The 18,061-nt window shown below is 39.6% G+C and overlaps 1 protein-coding gene across 1 annotated transcript in view; it reads right to left on the bottom strand.

Annotated features, from left to right (window-relative positions):
- Positions 1–9,160: 9,160 nt before the first annotated feature.
- vstm2a (V-set and transmembrane domain containing 2A) overlaps positions 9,161–18,061 on the bottom strand; it is a 62,394-nt gene continuing 53,493 nt past the window's right edge. Inside the window, exons 4-5 of the mRNA XM_070853327.1 lie at positions 16,333–16,669; positions 9,161–9,408 (exon numbers count right to left, since the gene is read on the bottom strand). Coding sequence (XP_070709428.1) covers positions 9,161–9,408; positions 16,333–16,669 — 585 coding nt within the window. The remainder of the gene's footprint in view (positions 9,409–16,332; positions 16,670–18,061) is intronic.

The raw sequence follows: 18,061 nt of genomic DNA on the forward strand, positions 1-18,061 counted from the left end.
TACCAAGCATGGCTTTTCTTCGCTGACCACTTTATCAAATCAATCCTCACTCCAATCTCTCCTTCTTTGTTATTCTATATCTTGCAAGGACCCACAGTCGAGCGAGTCCCTAGATTGGAATGGCAACTTTTTTTTTTTTTTATGTTTTAATGTTTCATACATAAACATCAAAAAGTTTCCATTCCAATCTTAGATACATTTTTCCCCCAAGTTAATTTTGAAGACATGAAAAATCCACTTTGGACTCTCTAACATTTGAATATGGATACTTGACACTATTGTTACAAGTACAGAACATCACTGGCCTCTGCCTTTTTAAATGGATTTTAAAAAAAATGTTAACATGCTATTTCATTTACAAGTTGTACAGATCTGTAACTTTTTACATGAAGGTTGGACAAACTGTCCACTCATACTGTGCATACTCCCTCCAAAGTGCTTGGGCACATATCCAATAGAATCAACATCCACATTTCCATTCTTAATCTTTAAAATGAGCTGCAATTATTCTGCAAACTAAACATTCTGAATCATATTACATAGCATGTCTCATTTCTTAACACAGCAGTCGATTTCCAGTCACAGCAGAGTGGCATATAGGTATATGATAGTGGTGCTAGATTGACTGTCCAAACAGAGCTGAAGCTATTTGGAATTTTGGGGATTAGACAGGGTTGCCCTCTATCTCCCACACATCTTGTACTCAGGCTGGAAGCTGCTGATGAGTAGATGTCTCTTGTCTGATCCCAAAGTGACGCACTCTGTCATGTGCCTGTTGAGCCTTGGCACTGAATCAGCAAGTTTCCATCCACATGGTCTTTGGGAATACAGTCCAACTATACAAGTGGGTTTTTGCTTTGTCTGTAAAGTGTAATAAAAGCTTGAAGGGAGGTGAGTATTCTGCACACAGCACAGTCATCGTTGGCAATTACATCTGTATGTTATGTATGAATGTGTAAGATTATACCATACAACACATGAGGAACTACATAACCATGCTTCGTGTTACCTTAAGTAGATGTAAATTTTGGGCTTCAACTAAGCAAAAAATTAAAAAAAAAACAACACGTGCTTAGGGGTCAATGTCTTCCAAAATAAAATACTGATCTCATTGCAGGGTCACTGCCAAAATCTGGCAGCATGATACTGATAGTAGATAACATTCACTTACAGTGTGAGTCTTGAGACGTGAATCAACTACTTCATCATTCATAAATATTTCAGTTTGAATCGGAACATCTGCATTTCTGATGGTTGGCGCACATTTTTTTCTTTTCAGCTCAAAAGTTAACAACATCAAAAGAATCCCATTTATTTAGACTGTATCACTGAAGGTGTTGCACTATGAAACAAAAACAAAGAAAACAGCTGTCTGTGTTTGTGTCAGATTGTCAAAGCGGTTTGCTTATAAATGCTCTGCATGGATAAAAATATCTATGATATATCATCTGAAAATAAAGCTAAAAATAGATATTAAAGTTAAGATTTTAACAAAACTAAGTCGTATCACCCAAACACGGGTCATATACAGTGTTGAATATATGTGAGTCTGCTCTCTGTGTTGCACTGCATGTCACCATCCAGCCGCTCAAACATCTATCTGCAAATGGTGAGCGTTGACGTGCTGGCATCAACATCATATGAACTAGCGATACTCTAGCATCCAAAGCGGATAAATACTAATTCACCCTTCTATAATACTGAGAATTATCCGGGAGGACCGCAGAAAATAAAGCATGCCATTTAAAAATGATGCAGGTATCATCCAGTGGCCACATATCAGGATTTTTAAATGACTCATAAATGGTGACATAATTTTTTAAGTCGCCACATTAAAATAAAGCCAAATTCCGCATACTGTGAAGCTGACCTCCAAATGTTGACTTCTATGGCTCAAATAACGTATGTTCCCTTCTTGTAAGCCTTCAGACCAACAAGCGTGCCCACCTGTATATGTATAATTAAAAAAAATGTAAAGCTGTGCACAGTCGATAATTTGAATGGCCAGTAAGCTGGAAGGAAAATGAGAAATTTAACCTCTTTCAACTTGACGGTTGATGTTAACAGTCTAAATTAACATGTACTTGAATTTCATTTGCTTCTTTGAGAGGGGCAGAGTTTCTATTCACAATGAAGTTTCACAGCTAATATGGTGAATGTCAGCTAGTGTGTATACAGTACATATAGTAATTCTATGTGTTTCAAATAAAACACATATACATCTAGAATCATATATATTACACAAATGTAGATTCTTCCTTTTTTCTTGTTCACTTTTGAGCAATGAACACATGAACAGGAACGGTAAATCATAAGAAAGTCATTCTTCAGTTAGAGTTATTCTACACAGTTATCCTACAGAATCCATTTTAACACCAGAGTATTGCACCTCGGGTGGTGTTGAGTCGACGTCTGTACAAAAGGTAATCCAACTGATTTAAAGGTGACTGGTGTTTACAGTGGCTAAGAACAATGTGCTGGGTGCAAGAGCAGTAGTGCCTGGGAAATGAGGGCCAACTGTGCTGTCCGCATGGAGGGGGTGGGGGGGTGGGAGGAAATAAAACAGGCAATTTTCTCGTTCACTTTGAGAGCAAACAGAGAGAGAGCGAGATCGGGGTGCAAACCATGTCAGTTCTTCAAATTATAACAAGGCACCCCTCACCAAACCGCACACGAGAAGGAGGACAGCCAGTCCATAGCTGGATGATATTCTTGTACCTGAGAAGAGAAGAAACACGGCATTAAAAGAAGGACATTTTCTGATGTAAGCATTGCACCAATTTTTTCTAGCTTGCTGAAAAGATAAACCGGTGCAACTCTGCAAGACAGAAAATTATATCTGGTTTTAAAGGTCCTATATTCTGCTAAATGCACTCCCCGCTGTGTAGAGACCCCCAAACTCTGAGGCAAGACCATTCTCTCTCTTTTTCCTCCTCCTCCATTTTTAGTCAATGTGCGTAAAAACGTGTCCTTTAGATTTGGCTCCCGTTATGATGTCATAAGGGGATTTACTGATCATGTGATCTTCTCCAGCTCTTCCACCTGTCCCTGCCCACCGCAAACCTCGCTGTCCACCATTGTTTTCTCCTCACGAACGCCAGCTCTTAGTAACATGAAGATGTAAAGGCAAAAGCAAAGAAGGCAGACTGTTCTGTGCGGGCAGACGGAGGCTGAAAATAGCTGCAGCAGCCATGTCTGGTACAAGAAAAGTCTCACTTTTCTTTGTTTTTTTTCTATATGAAACCATGTAAATCTGTACTTTTACATCACATCCTCATTCATCCATTCACACGTCATTCATACAGGAGGAATCTAAATAGGAGGAGATTATTCTTTCACATGCACATTCCACACAGAAAGGTGAACGGTTCAAACCACTCATTTATAATAACTCAAAATAACCAATGTTTAGTTATTATAAATTAAGTCACGTACATAACATCATTTCACTTCCATAACTAACATACTTTTTTTTAACTCAAACCATCATCCTTTACTCAATCTTTGTGCATAGTTTTGTCAAAATGCATTGATAAGAGGCATGCTTTTTTATACACCATCCTGTGAAATCACATTGTCAAGACTGACCTCAAAACAAGAGACAAACAAGAGCAGCAGTAGTTTCAGAAAATCATTCTGACATTCAACTTTTAACTTTATATTTAATGATGGCCATTTACGTCAATTACTACTTAATTACTGTAACCATCATGACAAAAGTCTCCTACTCTTAACAAGAGTATATATATACATATAGTATATGTATGTATTACACTCTGGAGCCTTACGTACTTTTCAACTCATCATGACATAAAATGCATCATAAAGTTGATTTTAACTCTATGGCAAACATTATTGGCCCATTCATCACTCAACATTCAACATTTACATTCACTCACCTTGTGACTCAATAGTGTGCAGTGACTGAAAACTGTGAATATAACTTATATGTGCATTCATACCAAATGGTCAAGGTCTAAAATTTGGCTCTGTGCTGGTGAGGAGTGGACACGAATGCCACAATCTGCCACAGCCACAGAAAACTACAAGTGTAACCCCCCTCATCAAGTAAACAGCTTTTGAGAGTGTTGTGAAAAGGATTTACATGGTCAGCTACTGTTGCCTCTCCACTACAGGCAGCTGTGACTGTTTACTGAGCATCTGACATGATTAACAGCTGTAAAATAGAGCACAGCTTCTTCAGCCGACTGGTTGATTCTTTTGCATGACAACATTGAACCTGAAATGATGAGAGCAAAGTAAACTGATGACAACTGAACAATCCTGCGCAGCAAAACTCTGTGGACGACACACAGTTTACTCTCCATCTGCACAGACAGTGAGAGAAATGATGTGAGAGAGACAGGAGTGAAAAGTGAGGAATATGAGAAGTACAAAGTTGTAGAAAATTAAATATACACTAAATCATATTGCCATTGACTAGTTTCCATTGTCTGACACTTTATTAGTTGGAGCCTAGCTCTGGATTTTCTGGGCTGCTGGGAATTAGGGGATGAATGGTGAGGGGGGCGGTCAGAGATGGAGGGCTCTGACCCTTTATTCCTCCCCTCCACATCTCATTTGGCTTGATGTGATCGAGAGAACAGGAGTGCCACAGAGGAATAAAAATCACTCTGGGCCAAAACACCCTTCACACAGAGAATAATTAATCAGCCTCCAGAGGAATTAGAGCAAGGCACAGATGCAGAGAGATAACATGCACATGTACATGGAAAAAACATGCACTGATGCCCTAATATCAAGCTCTTATAATAATAATAATAGTAATAATAACTAAAGCTGCAAGCAGTGATTAGCGGGCCCTTGCACCTCTGTGAAGGCCGGGGTGTGCGGTGGCCGCGTCCCATTTCCACACATGAATTGTCACGTATTTTGGACACTCCATGAACTTGTTGGATGCCACTTCCTGTGTCCCCTATGTGACATTAGAGAACACCCACTTATCACGTCTATATTCCAGTATTTGAACATTTCATGTCAATCAAATGATGATTGCCACGGACGGCTGACTTCCTGTTGCCAGTGGGTGGTGCAGTGATTGTGGCCACTGATGCAGATGTCTTCAGGCAAGGACTCTTATCAAACCTCTGAAATTTGGGGCAGATTGGACAATGTACGCTGAAGCTGAAACAACTTCCTGCTTCATGGCGAAACATGGAAATGGAAGTTTTGTTGATACAAATTTTCATCGTCAAGGTCTTTTCTGCTCTGACCGACTTTGAGGTGAATTGTATTAACCCTCTTGAATTAGTTCGTCAATTTACGACCCCTGTAAATGGCAAAAATGTACATAATTCATAATGGTGAACTTCTTGTTGGGTTTAGGTCAAGGCACCATAGACTTTTTTAAGGTCTCTGCATGCTCCATATACCTAACGAATTTCGTACATCTCGGTGAAACGTAGCGCGAGGGCTACTTTATTAAAATATTGTAGGGGGCGCCATTGAGCCCTCTTGCCACCCCCAAACTCATAAATCAAATCAGATTACATCTTTCAGGCCTCCTTATGTGTGTTCCAAATTTGGTGAGTTTTCAACCACGTCTAGCCCTTCAAAAGCAACTTCCTGTTTAATGGTAATGTATTGTCGTGGCAACGCATTTGTAATGTGTTGTCGTGGCAACACATTTGGCAAAAATCAGCTTCACATTTTAGCATCAGCAACCTCTTGGGACTTTTTGAACCAAATCTTAGGTGGCTCTGGTTAACCCACTGGGAGGAATACATCAAAGCAAAGTTTGTTTTTTCATGGCGAAGGATCAAAATCCACCATGCCACCACGGTAACGCCTTTCCAGGGAGATTCACAATTTTAACTATGAAACATCATGAAGGTCTTTCTGACCAAATCTGAATGGGATTTGGTTAACTGGCTTGTCGGGAGACATTGAAGAGCATGTTTCGGTCACATCGCATTGTGCTTGGGCCCTTATGGTAATAATATTGTACAAAGTAACATTAATATTCAAAACCACTCAATTACTGACATTATTACTCCTCATACCATATATGTATTCATTCTAATTCCCAGTCATGTACCATATTTAACTTAATCACATAATAACAATGAACTGACATGTCCAGCAAGGTTTTCAAAGCTTTTTCAAAGTCTTCAATAGTGGAACAAGTCTAGCTGTATCCTGAACTGCACAACCAATCTGGTCAAATGTTGAGTACTTACTGAGGATGAACCTTGATGAATGTGTCAATGAGTATTGAACTTGAACTAAACCTCCATGCCTTCAGTCTATAGCTCCTTTGGCAAACCTTGATGAAAAGTCCGGCTGACTCTGAGAAGAACTGGTGTGACATTTGAGGCAAATTTTGAGTGGTGATAGGTCAGAGAGGGAAGGGTGATGTGGTAATAGACAGGTATTAGCACTGCTATTAGCTAGTGCATGCATGAATTTTGAAAGTTTGATAGCTGTGTTGTTGTCTTAATGAACCCTTCCTGTTCTTTAGCTGTTTTCATTCAGTTGCTTTTTGGGTCACCAAAGTTCATCAAATAATAATTAGTTTGCTAATTGCTGATGAGCAATGTTCATATACTGTACTGATGCATGATTTCAGGAGTTTAGGACAATAAGAATGCCTCTTACTGTACTAATGTTAAGTGAATCTGTTTTCTGTTGCATTTTTAGTTATTATTGTACTGAAAGATTGCAATGTATGAAAGATAGCGGTAGTAATTTGTTAAAAGTTAGTAATGTTGATCTGTATATTGTATATTTTTGTCAACATACCCATGATGAGACAAAAACCCACAATGAATGTCTTCCACAAACAAGTGTATTTGTATCACTGCCTAATATATCTTCTTCCTCTGAGCCATAGAATCCATTGTTGTCCAGAGACCATTGAAAACCATCAATAAGCCTCACCGTTGCACTGATTTACTTTGACTCAATTCCACATACACCATTCTGTTTGCCCAAAACACTCACTAGAGAACTGAATGTGGACTAATCTGCCCCTGAAAATAGTCCACAACAAAATGCGATATTTTGTCCTGTTTAAGTAACGGTTGTGAGAAACAATGCAGTGCAGTTGATTTCTCTGTTCTTCTGTTTTGTTGAAATGAATGTAGTTAAACTGAATATCTTCTACACTTTGATTTGATGGTTTCAAACATTAGAAATAATTATAACTTTATGTAATGGTTTGCATTCTCAAAGAAGGAAAAAATGTGGGGTTCAATGTCAAGGACAATCTAGACCCACTCCTTCTCTAATGGTGGACTTAAATATGAAACTGACATTTCCTGAATCATTTCAAGTCGATCTTACTAGAATGCATATCTTCATGGTGCCATACTTTCCAATATGTCCCTCTTGTCTTGCAGTTTGGTCTCATACTACTACAAAACTTATCGAGCCAGTAGCCAAACTCTATAATAGAGTTTATTAAACACATTACATTTTCATAATTATGCAGTACTTTGCAGTATTCATTTGTAATGTCAACTATAGTATCACCCTTTTCCTTCTTCACTTTGCCAAGAAATAACTCCACAAGATCTGGAGTTCTGTAAGTTCTTATGAACTGATTCATAATAGAATTATTACGAATGAACTGAAGCCATACCTACTGTTAATAATAACCATAGTTTAAGAGAATGATTCTGTGTATACACTAACATTTTGAGTAAATCATTAAATGATAATAAAAAAAAAACATCACACAAAGAAGTTGTCCCTCCTTTTTACAATTCAAATATTCACACAAATGTCCTTCCTCTGAATCATCAGAACTGTACCCACTAAAATACAATACTATTGCTGTTGTCCTCACAGTGGGTCAGCATTGCTCTCCTGTCTTTTCCTGCAACAAATAATAACAGCAAGGAATGAAGGATCAAAAGGAAACAAAAGCAAATGAAACTATTTTCTACCAATCTGTTTTTCTCAAGCTACAACTAAACACAGCAGCAGGACAGCGAGGGAAGGCTACCAGGGCTCGGTCATAATGACCTCCTCCTGGGTATAACCTAACATGATGGGTCACTGCACACCACACGGCTGTGCTGGGCCCTTTCTGTCAGATCTGACATCTTCCAGATGTACTTTTAGAATCCATCGAAGCACTTCTGAATGCTACACTCTATCCAGAATCTGGTAATCAAGTCACACTTGTACAGAACTGCGAGGAGATTGTTATTCATACATTATTGATTTGTTGTTGCAGTGGTTTCTGTTGCTTTGGTTGGTATTTGTAAAGTCATTTTTCAGTTTGGATGTCTGAGAGAACACGAGCGGCAAACAGAAGGTACATGTAGATTTTATCAGTTAAAGGATAACTGTTTTTCTCTGCGCAAAGAAATGAAAAATACTGCCTTTTTTTTTTTTTTTTTAAACTAAGAAGGCCCCAAACCCCTTTACACACAAGCTCCAGTCGTGTGCATGTGTGTTGCACTGAGCATGTTATTTACATCCTCTGCTCTGACTGAACAGCTCATTTCCGACTAAGCCGCTGTACTACGTGCGGTGCAGTTGTTCATTTGTTTTCCCGAGCACAGGAAAGCTTTGTTTCTCAGCCTTTTCTTACCTTGCCGCACACATTGTTAAAACTATTTTAATACAACGGTGATGTCTGAGCTAACAAGACATTACTGTGTTCTGTATCTGCTCTGGAAGCAATCCCCACTCCTCTTGTGAAGCGGAGTAGTAAACAACTCTCTGCGTCTGTGGGAGAGTCAAAACATGCATGATTGGCTCTCGCCTGGTTGTCGCTCACGTTGTAACAGAGGACATTTGCATGAAGTTGAGCCTCTCTCGACTCTCCCCCTGCAGTGCTGGAGGCCACCTTTCAGACCTAAGTAGCTCGGAAGACAGCTGCAACACCGGGTCCAATTCATTATGAGTAGCAGTTTTTATCACTGTCCCATTGTCTGCGTGTTTATATGAACAGATCGACATGTATCCACCTCCAACACTCTGCTGTGGGCTGCAACTTGAGTTCTGCTTTGGTATATTTGTATATTTTGTTATTATGAGAAGAGTTGAGATAATAGAAAGGTAATAGAAAGAAATAGAAATAAAATAAGCAACAGTAGAAAAACAAGCAATAGTAGATAAATCTATATTCTAATGATAATAAATAAATATAGAGGTATATGACATTATGAATGAAAAACAGTGCCAATCAGCTACCATGTAGTGACTGTGGACTGTTTCTCAGTGTGTTAACTTCAGCCAGTGATGCTGCTGTTAAAGAGTCTGATGGCTGATGGGAGAAATGACCTGCGGTAGCGTTCCTTCTTGCAGGGGTGGGTGTCTCAGCCTGCTGCTGAAGGAGCTGCTGAGGGCCCCCACAGTCTCGTGCAGGGGGGTGAGAGGGGTTGTCCATGATGGACTTGGGTTTCGTTAACGTCCTCCTCTCACCCACCTCCTCTATGGAGTCCAGGGAGCAGTCCAGGACAGAAGCGGCCCTCCTGACCAGCCTGTTCAGTCTCTTTCTGTTCCTCTCCGTGCTCCCTCCTCCCCAGCAGACCACTGCATAGAGGACTGCAGACGCCATAAGTCATAAGTCCTGCACACTCCAAAGGACCTCAGTCTCTTCAGCAGGTGGAGACCACTTTGGCCCTTCTTGCACAGAACGCAAATGTATCTGCATTTTGAATTTGTCTGGTCCAAAAATATGCATGTCGTGTCTGCATGGTCAGATTTGTGGCAATTGGCCACCAAGAGTGCCTTAATTGCCTTAATGAGCCGTGCATCACAGCCACCACTGTTTTCCAGCTGCTGACCATGTTGGTGACCCACTGGCACTTCTGTAACGTACCCGCTGTTACTTTTACACCAACGTGCACAGATCACTTTCACTTCACACAGGATCTCTGATTGAACTATGGAAATAAGCCGTAATGAACCCAAGTTGTCCTTTAACTGAACTACAGCCATCAGTGCCAGGCGCATTGAAGCACAGTATGATTCTATGATGCTTGCCATGTATATGAAATTATTTCACCTTGTTCTACTCATTAGAATTTAATTATATTCCTGCCACTAAAAGAAAAAAAAGCACACAGACACTATCCATATACAAGTGGAAAGAAACAGTGTGTCTAAAGCTATTAAAGTCATATAAATTACACCCATTCTTTCAGCTATTTTTTTTGTGTGAGCTGTTTTTCACTTTGAAACTAACCTTGCCAGCAAGCATACTAGAGGTAAAGGTACCTTCTGTGTTCCTGTTCCTATTTTTAGAAAACAACAAAGGAAAAACTTTTGTGAATTGTTTTTGTTTTTGTACATGATCATGCATTTTAATTGCTGAGCAAAGAAAAAAATACAAAAAAAAAAAAACACATCCAGCATTTCAGCTGAACACACCAAAAAGACTACCTTTTATGTTGGCGATAGCTGTATAATTTATTTTCTCCATGTCTGTGGCTAAAAGCATCTCCTCCCACTTCATGTCATAGTTTGGTTGACAAGGTCACGATGTCTTTACGAGTCATTTCGGATTAATTTACGGCTGAATGATTACATGGTTATTTGGCTAGGGAGAAAAATGAATGCTGGCTGAAAAGGTTTCCGAGGCACATATCATTTGGAGCTGTCTGACTTTTATGCCATGTCTCGGGGTTCAGGACTGTACAGGGTGCCTCTTTGAGTTTGCATTTTCTCCATGTATTTTCATGGCTTCGCTCCACAGTCTGGGGGACTGCAGACTGACTTATGTGTAAGCATAATGAGAGAGAGTATCCATCTGAGCTAGTGGAAACCTTTTCAGGCTTTCTTGGTGTATGCTGGAATAGACCCATGCTGAACACTCGTTCATTTTGTCCTACTTAACCTAACACAACACTATATTTTGCCAAAATTGTTTCTGGCTCGGTGAAATGGTGATGTGGAATATCAATTCCAGGCCAGCGAGACAGTCAGGTTCAGTGAGGCAGCGAGGTGAATCACCACAGCACCTCCACAGGGAGCTCAAACTGGCTTAGTGCCAGTTCCATCTATTCCTGCTGATCCCTGGCTAGCTGACTGTCTCTTTGACTCGTTTCCTTACTTGCCTGGTGGCTTTGTTATAAAACTCGCTGTCTGATTTGCTTGTTGACTGTCTGTCAGTCTGGCTGCCTGAGCCTGGACTGAAAATACAAATACATACGTTAAATACATGACCTTGCAGATTGACTGTTCAGTGACTGGTTTGGTGTGTAATGCAAAAGCTCCAAATGTACCATTCACCACATTTGAAAAGATGACACCGGCAGTCTTGTGTGTTTTAGAGGATATGACTGCAACAATTTCCAAACCATGTAGCCATAACTGATATGAGGAAGCTGATTAGGACTTAATGTGGGGGCATCACACACAAAAATACTGCTAAACATTTGCTTAACTAATGTACATAAGTATAAACTTGGAGTACATTAGTATTTTCTTTTCATGACATTTTTCACTTCCATTCCCATACATCTCTGAGGGAAGTATTGTTCTTAAACCTCTATAATTAGCGCTTGTTACTAGTTAATTTACAAGATTTTTGCATGCAAAACATATGAAGAGCTTCTAAAATATGATGCTTGTTATATATCAGACTGCCGAGTTCACATCCAACCCATGTCCTTATGGTTGCATCAGATCAAACACACTTTCCCAGAACTCTGCCTAAAATCTCTGGGATGCCTGCTATTACTTTAAATAGAATTCTGGGGGTGTGAGCAAAGTTTTGCTGCACAGTTAGTGTATACAGAGATTATAGTGATGGGGCTTGTAGAGTTAGCAAAACATAATGGGTTAAAAGGGTAACTCCCCCTAATATCTGTCAAAGATAGCACAGTATTGTTTCTGAATAGCAACATCCAAAACAAAACAGCACACGTTTCTGACCAAAACTGTCTTCACCTACAGTTTCACAGCTAAAACTGACCAGCCTTGCTAAAATAACATCCAGTGTAGCATCAAAACAGTATTAAAGACTCTTAAGGGGACAACAAGAAATATAATGAATGCAATAACTAACAATATTAAAGCAATTCATTTAGCACAGGCATTTTTTAAAACACAGCTATTAGTGCTAAAACTCTCCTGCTCCTCCTCAGTGACCAGATTTGTCCCAGCAACTTGTAACTTCAGTTCATACATTGTAATCTGAGCAACTCAGAACACCATTATCGAACAGGAGAGACCCGAGAATGGATCCCTGAAGAACTCCACGTTATTTGAATATACTTATCTTTATATTATAACATTATCGTGATGCCACTTTGAGAGCACAGTGGATATCAATGAGTACATTATGTACACAAGTTATCAAAAATTAAATAAATAAATAACCCTTGCACTTTAGGGGGTCCTTTTACACAAATCAGCATGAAATCACAGGCTGAAATCTGACAGCAGATAGAAAATATTCTTGGTAGCTCGATGTCTAGTTTATTAAGATAATTTTGGACACATTTAATTGATAGGAAATTTTCTATATTATATATATATATATTCTATATATTCAAATTTTGCAAATTTGCACTGTTACTGTATAGTTTCAACTTAACAGGCACAGTAATGCACAGTAACTACCACTACTGCAGTCTCATTTGATATGAAAACATTTAGCCACATCTCTCCAGTGAATCTCAAAAGTACACTTTTTCCCCCACTAAGTTTTCACAGACGAGAATTTAAATTCACACGGATCCAAACACAACAGTGTAAGTAAGGAAGGTCACGCATAACCACTCTCATGAACCTGAAGTGACACCCTGACATTGCGTGCGACTGCTTGAGCAATATGAATGCAGCCACGAAAAGCAGTCCTGCTGTTTCTAACCACCTACTGGAGAGATGACTCACTGGTGTTTTTTTCCTCAAAGATAGAGTTGAGGCATTTAAAAGAAAAAAAATATATAAATACATTTTTTTAAAAATGTATTTTTTTTTTTTTTGTGGTTCTTAAAAGCAAGGTCATGGATTTTTTTTTTTACTTCGGATTCGTTCGTGGATGAATGCTTACGAAATCAAAATGAGTCCATATTTGTTTTTCTTCCATGCGGTCATCGGGCTGTGGGGACAAGTCTGGCTTAGGGGACATTTTTCTTTCCCGCATTCAGCTCTGGTCACCTCTGAGCTTTGAGAGAACAACACTGCCAGGAACGATGGAGGCTGAGCTGTGATCTAACAACAGCTGACACACTGGTGGGGAGTAGCTGTGAACAAACCACTCTGCTGCTGCTGCTGCTGCTGCTGCTGCTGCAGCCACTCCACCAGCCACAGTCACATTCTCCCCATCTGGAAAGTGCCTCATTGTTTACAGATGCAGCAATGCGGAAAAGGAAAAATATCTGCACTCTCCCAGCTTTAATTTCATCTCAGCCCATTTCCCTATTGTTGCTCATCTGCCTCAAACCTAAGCAGTAATAGAACTCTGTCGCCCTCAGCCGTAACAACTCTTTGCCGCTCAGAAAAGGTGGCTAAGGCTGCCTGAGCAGCCACGGAGAGGCATTTATCAGTGTCAGACACACCGCACAGAGGAGTCACTGCAACACAGTTGTCAGCATAATTTGGCTGCCTCATAATCTCCAACTCTGCAGCTCTGGGGATTATTCAACTTTTTACCTCTATTCAGTGGCAAGTAATATCTTTCTGTGTTTTGCTTCAGGGTGCAGAGGGTTATCTGAGCCCAGAGCAGAGCCGACTTTGTGTTTGAACTGTCTGACCAGGTAGAAAATGATTGGCGTTTATACATAATAAGGAGCAGTACAATTGTAGCATAGTTTGACAGTAAGAATATTAAAAACAAAGAGTTAATGAGAGAAAATTCACATTAAGGCACCTAAAGGGAAAAAATAGGTTGAACGTATACTGTTAAAAGCTAAACACTATAAAGTTACGAGACAATTTCCCTTTTTTTTTTGAAGTAGTATGAAAAGGAAGCCACATCTGTGTTGTTTAGTTTAGTTGATCCATTGGCCTTCATCGACTGCTGGACTCTTTATTAGATTGTTTGTTCGCTTACACTTGTTTATTTCAGTGAACTTTGTAAAGCACTGTGAGACACTGTTGTGATATTGGGCTATACAAATAAATTGAATTGAATTGAATTGAATAGTTGTCATGTTACAGTGACTTAACAGAGTGAAAAGCAGTGTTTCTCTGCCCCCTTTTGTTGAAAGTTTCATGTAAGTTAGGTGTTAAGCTGCTCTTTAAATACACTATTAGTGAAGTAACACAGCGATCCACACATTTCTGAAGCGAAAGGGTTAATTATTTAAATACATAGATGTTTTATATTTAACCAAGTAATATAATATTTTATGGATTTCTTTTAATGTTGTTAGCCGTAACCTTCAACAGTTCCATCTGTTTAAGCAAGATATGCGTTCATGTGACTCACAGCATATGGGAAGAGGTCATGTATTTTTATACCACTACTCACATCTTGTTACATCATCAGTGAGATGTAGCATGAAGACTATCTCGGACAGTTTGATCATCTAGAGCACTTATTTCTGTTCACTAGCTTGACTGTTCCTTTTAGCAGGGTGTTGTCACTTATTTGAAGGCAAGGATTCCTTAAATGGGTGAATTTTGCTCATGTTTGTCAAAGAAATCCACTGGGATCACAGCTGACCTCAACAATCATTAAAAGGTCAAGGGTCATCTTCCATTAGCTTGGTGTGCACGTTTTCCATTTCTTGCAAAGGTTGATGATGTTTGCACTATTTCAGACAACTGAAGAGGTGTTACACCAGAAATGATTACAGCCTTGCTGCCGTTTGATGAAAGAAAAAGATAACATTGATATTTGTTGCAATTTCCTGAATGTAATTGCAGACCGGCCAGTAGAGCCCCATAGAGACATACTGCAGTAAAGCTCACAAATGAAATGTGCTCGAGTTCACTAAAATAACTTAATCTTACTTTTTAGGTAATTATAGCATCTGTCAAATTATTTTAACAGCTAATACAAAAATTAAAATACTGGAGAAAATGTATGTATGTGTTGCTGTCAGCTCTTTATAGTCACTGACCCTGGGTCACATAGAGGGCAACACATTTTTCTAATTCTACCAACAACAAACAAACAAGGATAGCAATTAAAGAACAGTGACATTCAACCAAAACCAATTTGGAAAATAATACAGCAAGATGCTGCTGATTTTGGCTATCCATCTCAGACAGGCATCCCAGAGCTGTGAGGCTTGCAGCAAGAAGACCCTTGGTAATAAGGTGAATTCTAAGAACCATCAGAGGAAGCCTGCCTGAGGATTTCAGGGACCTGCTCATTGGGGATAACCATTTCTAAAATATAGCACGGAGCCTTACCGTGTAGCGCCTTAAGCATTAACAGTTAAGTCTTAAAAACAATTTTAAAACTCACGGGCTGCCAGTGAAAAGATGCATGAAAGGGTGGAACATGATCTCCTATCTTAGAATGAGTTGAGGACTGAGCAGCAATATTTTGGGTATGCTGGAGGCAGGCAATTGACTTTTAGCTGATCCCTGAATAGTACAAGATTCCTAACAAGGTTTCCAATATCTTTGGTGACTGAAAAAAAAGATTTTTCTTTTCTTTTCTTTTTTTTCATTTTGGCTGAATTTATGTCATTTTTTGACCATTTCATCCTGATCAATCCCTGATGGGATATTTTACAATTACTGCTAATTAATGAAGTTACTGGCTGCTCTACCATGCATGCAATGTGCCTCTGCTGTGTGATGACCACAGGTATTTAGTAATAAATATAAATAAAGATATTATTCCATTCCAACACCTTAATTGTTACATCTCAACTTCCTGTTTCCACTTAACTCATTGCAAATGAGTTGAAAGAACCATCCTCATGACCATCCTGTAGCTATAAAATCGATGTTGTGTTCCTGTCTTTTTGCAGTCTCTTGAAACAACATTACGCTTTGGATTTGTCTTGACCATCCTCACTTGATAATTGGCCGAGCAGAGGAATGAACCCAGCGCTGTGGTTGGTCAGACTATTCTATTTTTTGCTTTCTGGCTGGCTAGACATTGATGATTAATGCTGTGATCTTTTTAATGTGCGGCCAGATGACAGCTTACGCCCACGATACCTGAACGCCACGTGTGACAGAGTGAAAGGTTACAGTACTCTGGATTTCACACCTCCCCTGTGAACAGTACCACGATCTTTGCAAGCAGACAAATGGCAGTTGGGGCTACGAGCTATGTGAATCTGCAGTATGCTACACTTTGCATCTCAGGGAGACTGGTGGTGTTGTTAATTAATAACGTGGACACGTTGATTACTCCGCCAGCTTCTGCGAAATCTCATTCTAAAATGAAATGTTCCTGCTTGTACTTTTGTTTTACCCCCTCCCCCAGGGCCTTACCTGAGCCGGGGTTGTGTTTAGCTGTATTGGAGGATGTGTGAGAGGTGGAGGTGGAGGCCACCCTCTGGTCTGAGCTCATGCTGTCGTGGCCCAGAGCTGAGCTGGACTTTCTTGGCTTCTTGTCTGTCAGGTGCAGTGGTGAGCTCTTCTTGGGAGGTTGCAGTGGTCGCCGTGGCCTGGCTGTGGCATTGACCTTCAGCCAAGCTTGGGCTTTGTACTCCACAATCTCTCCGTAGTTGGCGCGTGTCACCCGGCACTCGTACAGTCCTTCGTCACTCTTGCTCACTCTGGAGATCTGCAGTTTGTGTGAGATGTCGTTGCCCTGGACTTTCACTGTCTGTTAGAGTAAAAGACCAGAGTGTAATAACAATGGAGGGTATGATGGGACACCACAAAGTTTCATGACACATTGTGCCATTTTATTCTACGGCAGGTTAGTTGACCATTATACTGTGACATTTGGATGGTAACACATTAAGAAGACGTTGGACTTTTGAAGTTGGACTTGAAATTCTCATTTGATTAACTTTTCATGCCCACGGTACGTCTTTATATCTATCCGTAGGATTCTGTTGAACTTGGGAGCAAGTCAAAAACGTGTGCTTGATGAGTCCACAATATGACCACTTAATGCTGTGACCATCTATTCCTCCTTCAGTCCTGGACAATCCTGTTTTTTCTCGTCAGTCTTTTTAGGAGTGGCAGCAGCTCGACTGTTTCCACGGAGGTGAAGACGTGTCCTTGATAGCTCAAAATGCGGTGGACTACCGTTAAGACCTTCAGTTTGAACTATTTCCTCCTCAATTTTTAAAAAACAAGTTTTGTTTTCCCGTTTTTCATAGCAGAAGTGGAGGTCGTTACCCATGAGCCCCTTCGACCGTTGCTATGGAGACGAACGCACTTTGCATTACGTTGCAAAACTACTATTATTACCATGATACTATTATATTGTTTACATTACTGAATTGAATCATTAACCATCCAGATGCAGTGTTATTACTAACTCAGCTGTTCTAGTGGTGTCTTAAGAACCGTATACCATGCTGTGGGTGCCTTTGACTGTTGTTTTGGGCTTTTCGCCATCGGTGAGCTTCATTCCATTTCAATTTGCTGTCGTAAGCCACTCCACATCTCTCCTTTAATCCCTGCACCTGTCACTTTCATATATTTCATCAAACTTGACTTTAGACTGTGAATTGCACCTCCACTGTTACACAATTTAATTTGTTATCCACATGCCACCTTTAATTTAATATTTGCTCTTGTAGTTTAATATTCAACTAATTTAATGATTTCATTTTATAAAAAAAGGGCCTTCATGTCTAGTGCACTCAAACTTTATAGGGTTGTAAAAGCTCTATATATTAAATATCTAGTACAGATGAATTCGTACTAACACTGCATCTAGATGATCTATGTTAAAAAAGTAGGATTGTAAAAGGAAATATATGGAATATCCAAAATATCTATTAAACAATATTATAGTATTATAGTAATTAATCAATCAATAGGTTTAAGTTAAGTATGAGTTTAAGTGTATTAGTTTTGTAACGTAACGCAGAGTGGACTGTGCTCGTCTCCATAGCAACGGTCGAAAAAATTCTTGGGTAATGACGCCGATACACTATAAAACAGACAACAAAACTACCAACTCAGATCCACGGCAGTGACGTTAATCCATCGTATTGTTGAGCTACCAAGAACACTTTATGAGAAATGTTTATTTAGG

This window comes from Pempheris klunzingeri, chromosome 21 (assembly GCF_042242105.1).
Source record: "Pempheris klunzingeri isolate RE-2024b chromosome 21, fPemKlu1.hap1, whole genome shotgun sequence".
Classification (NCBI taxonomy): domain Eukaryota; kingdom Metazoa; phylum Chordata; class Actinopteri; order Acropomatiformes; family Pempheridae; genus Pempheris; species Pempheris klunzingeri.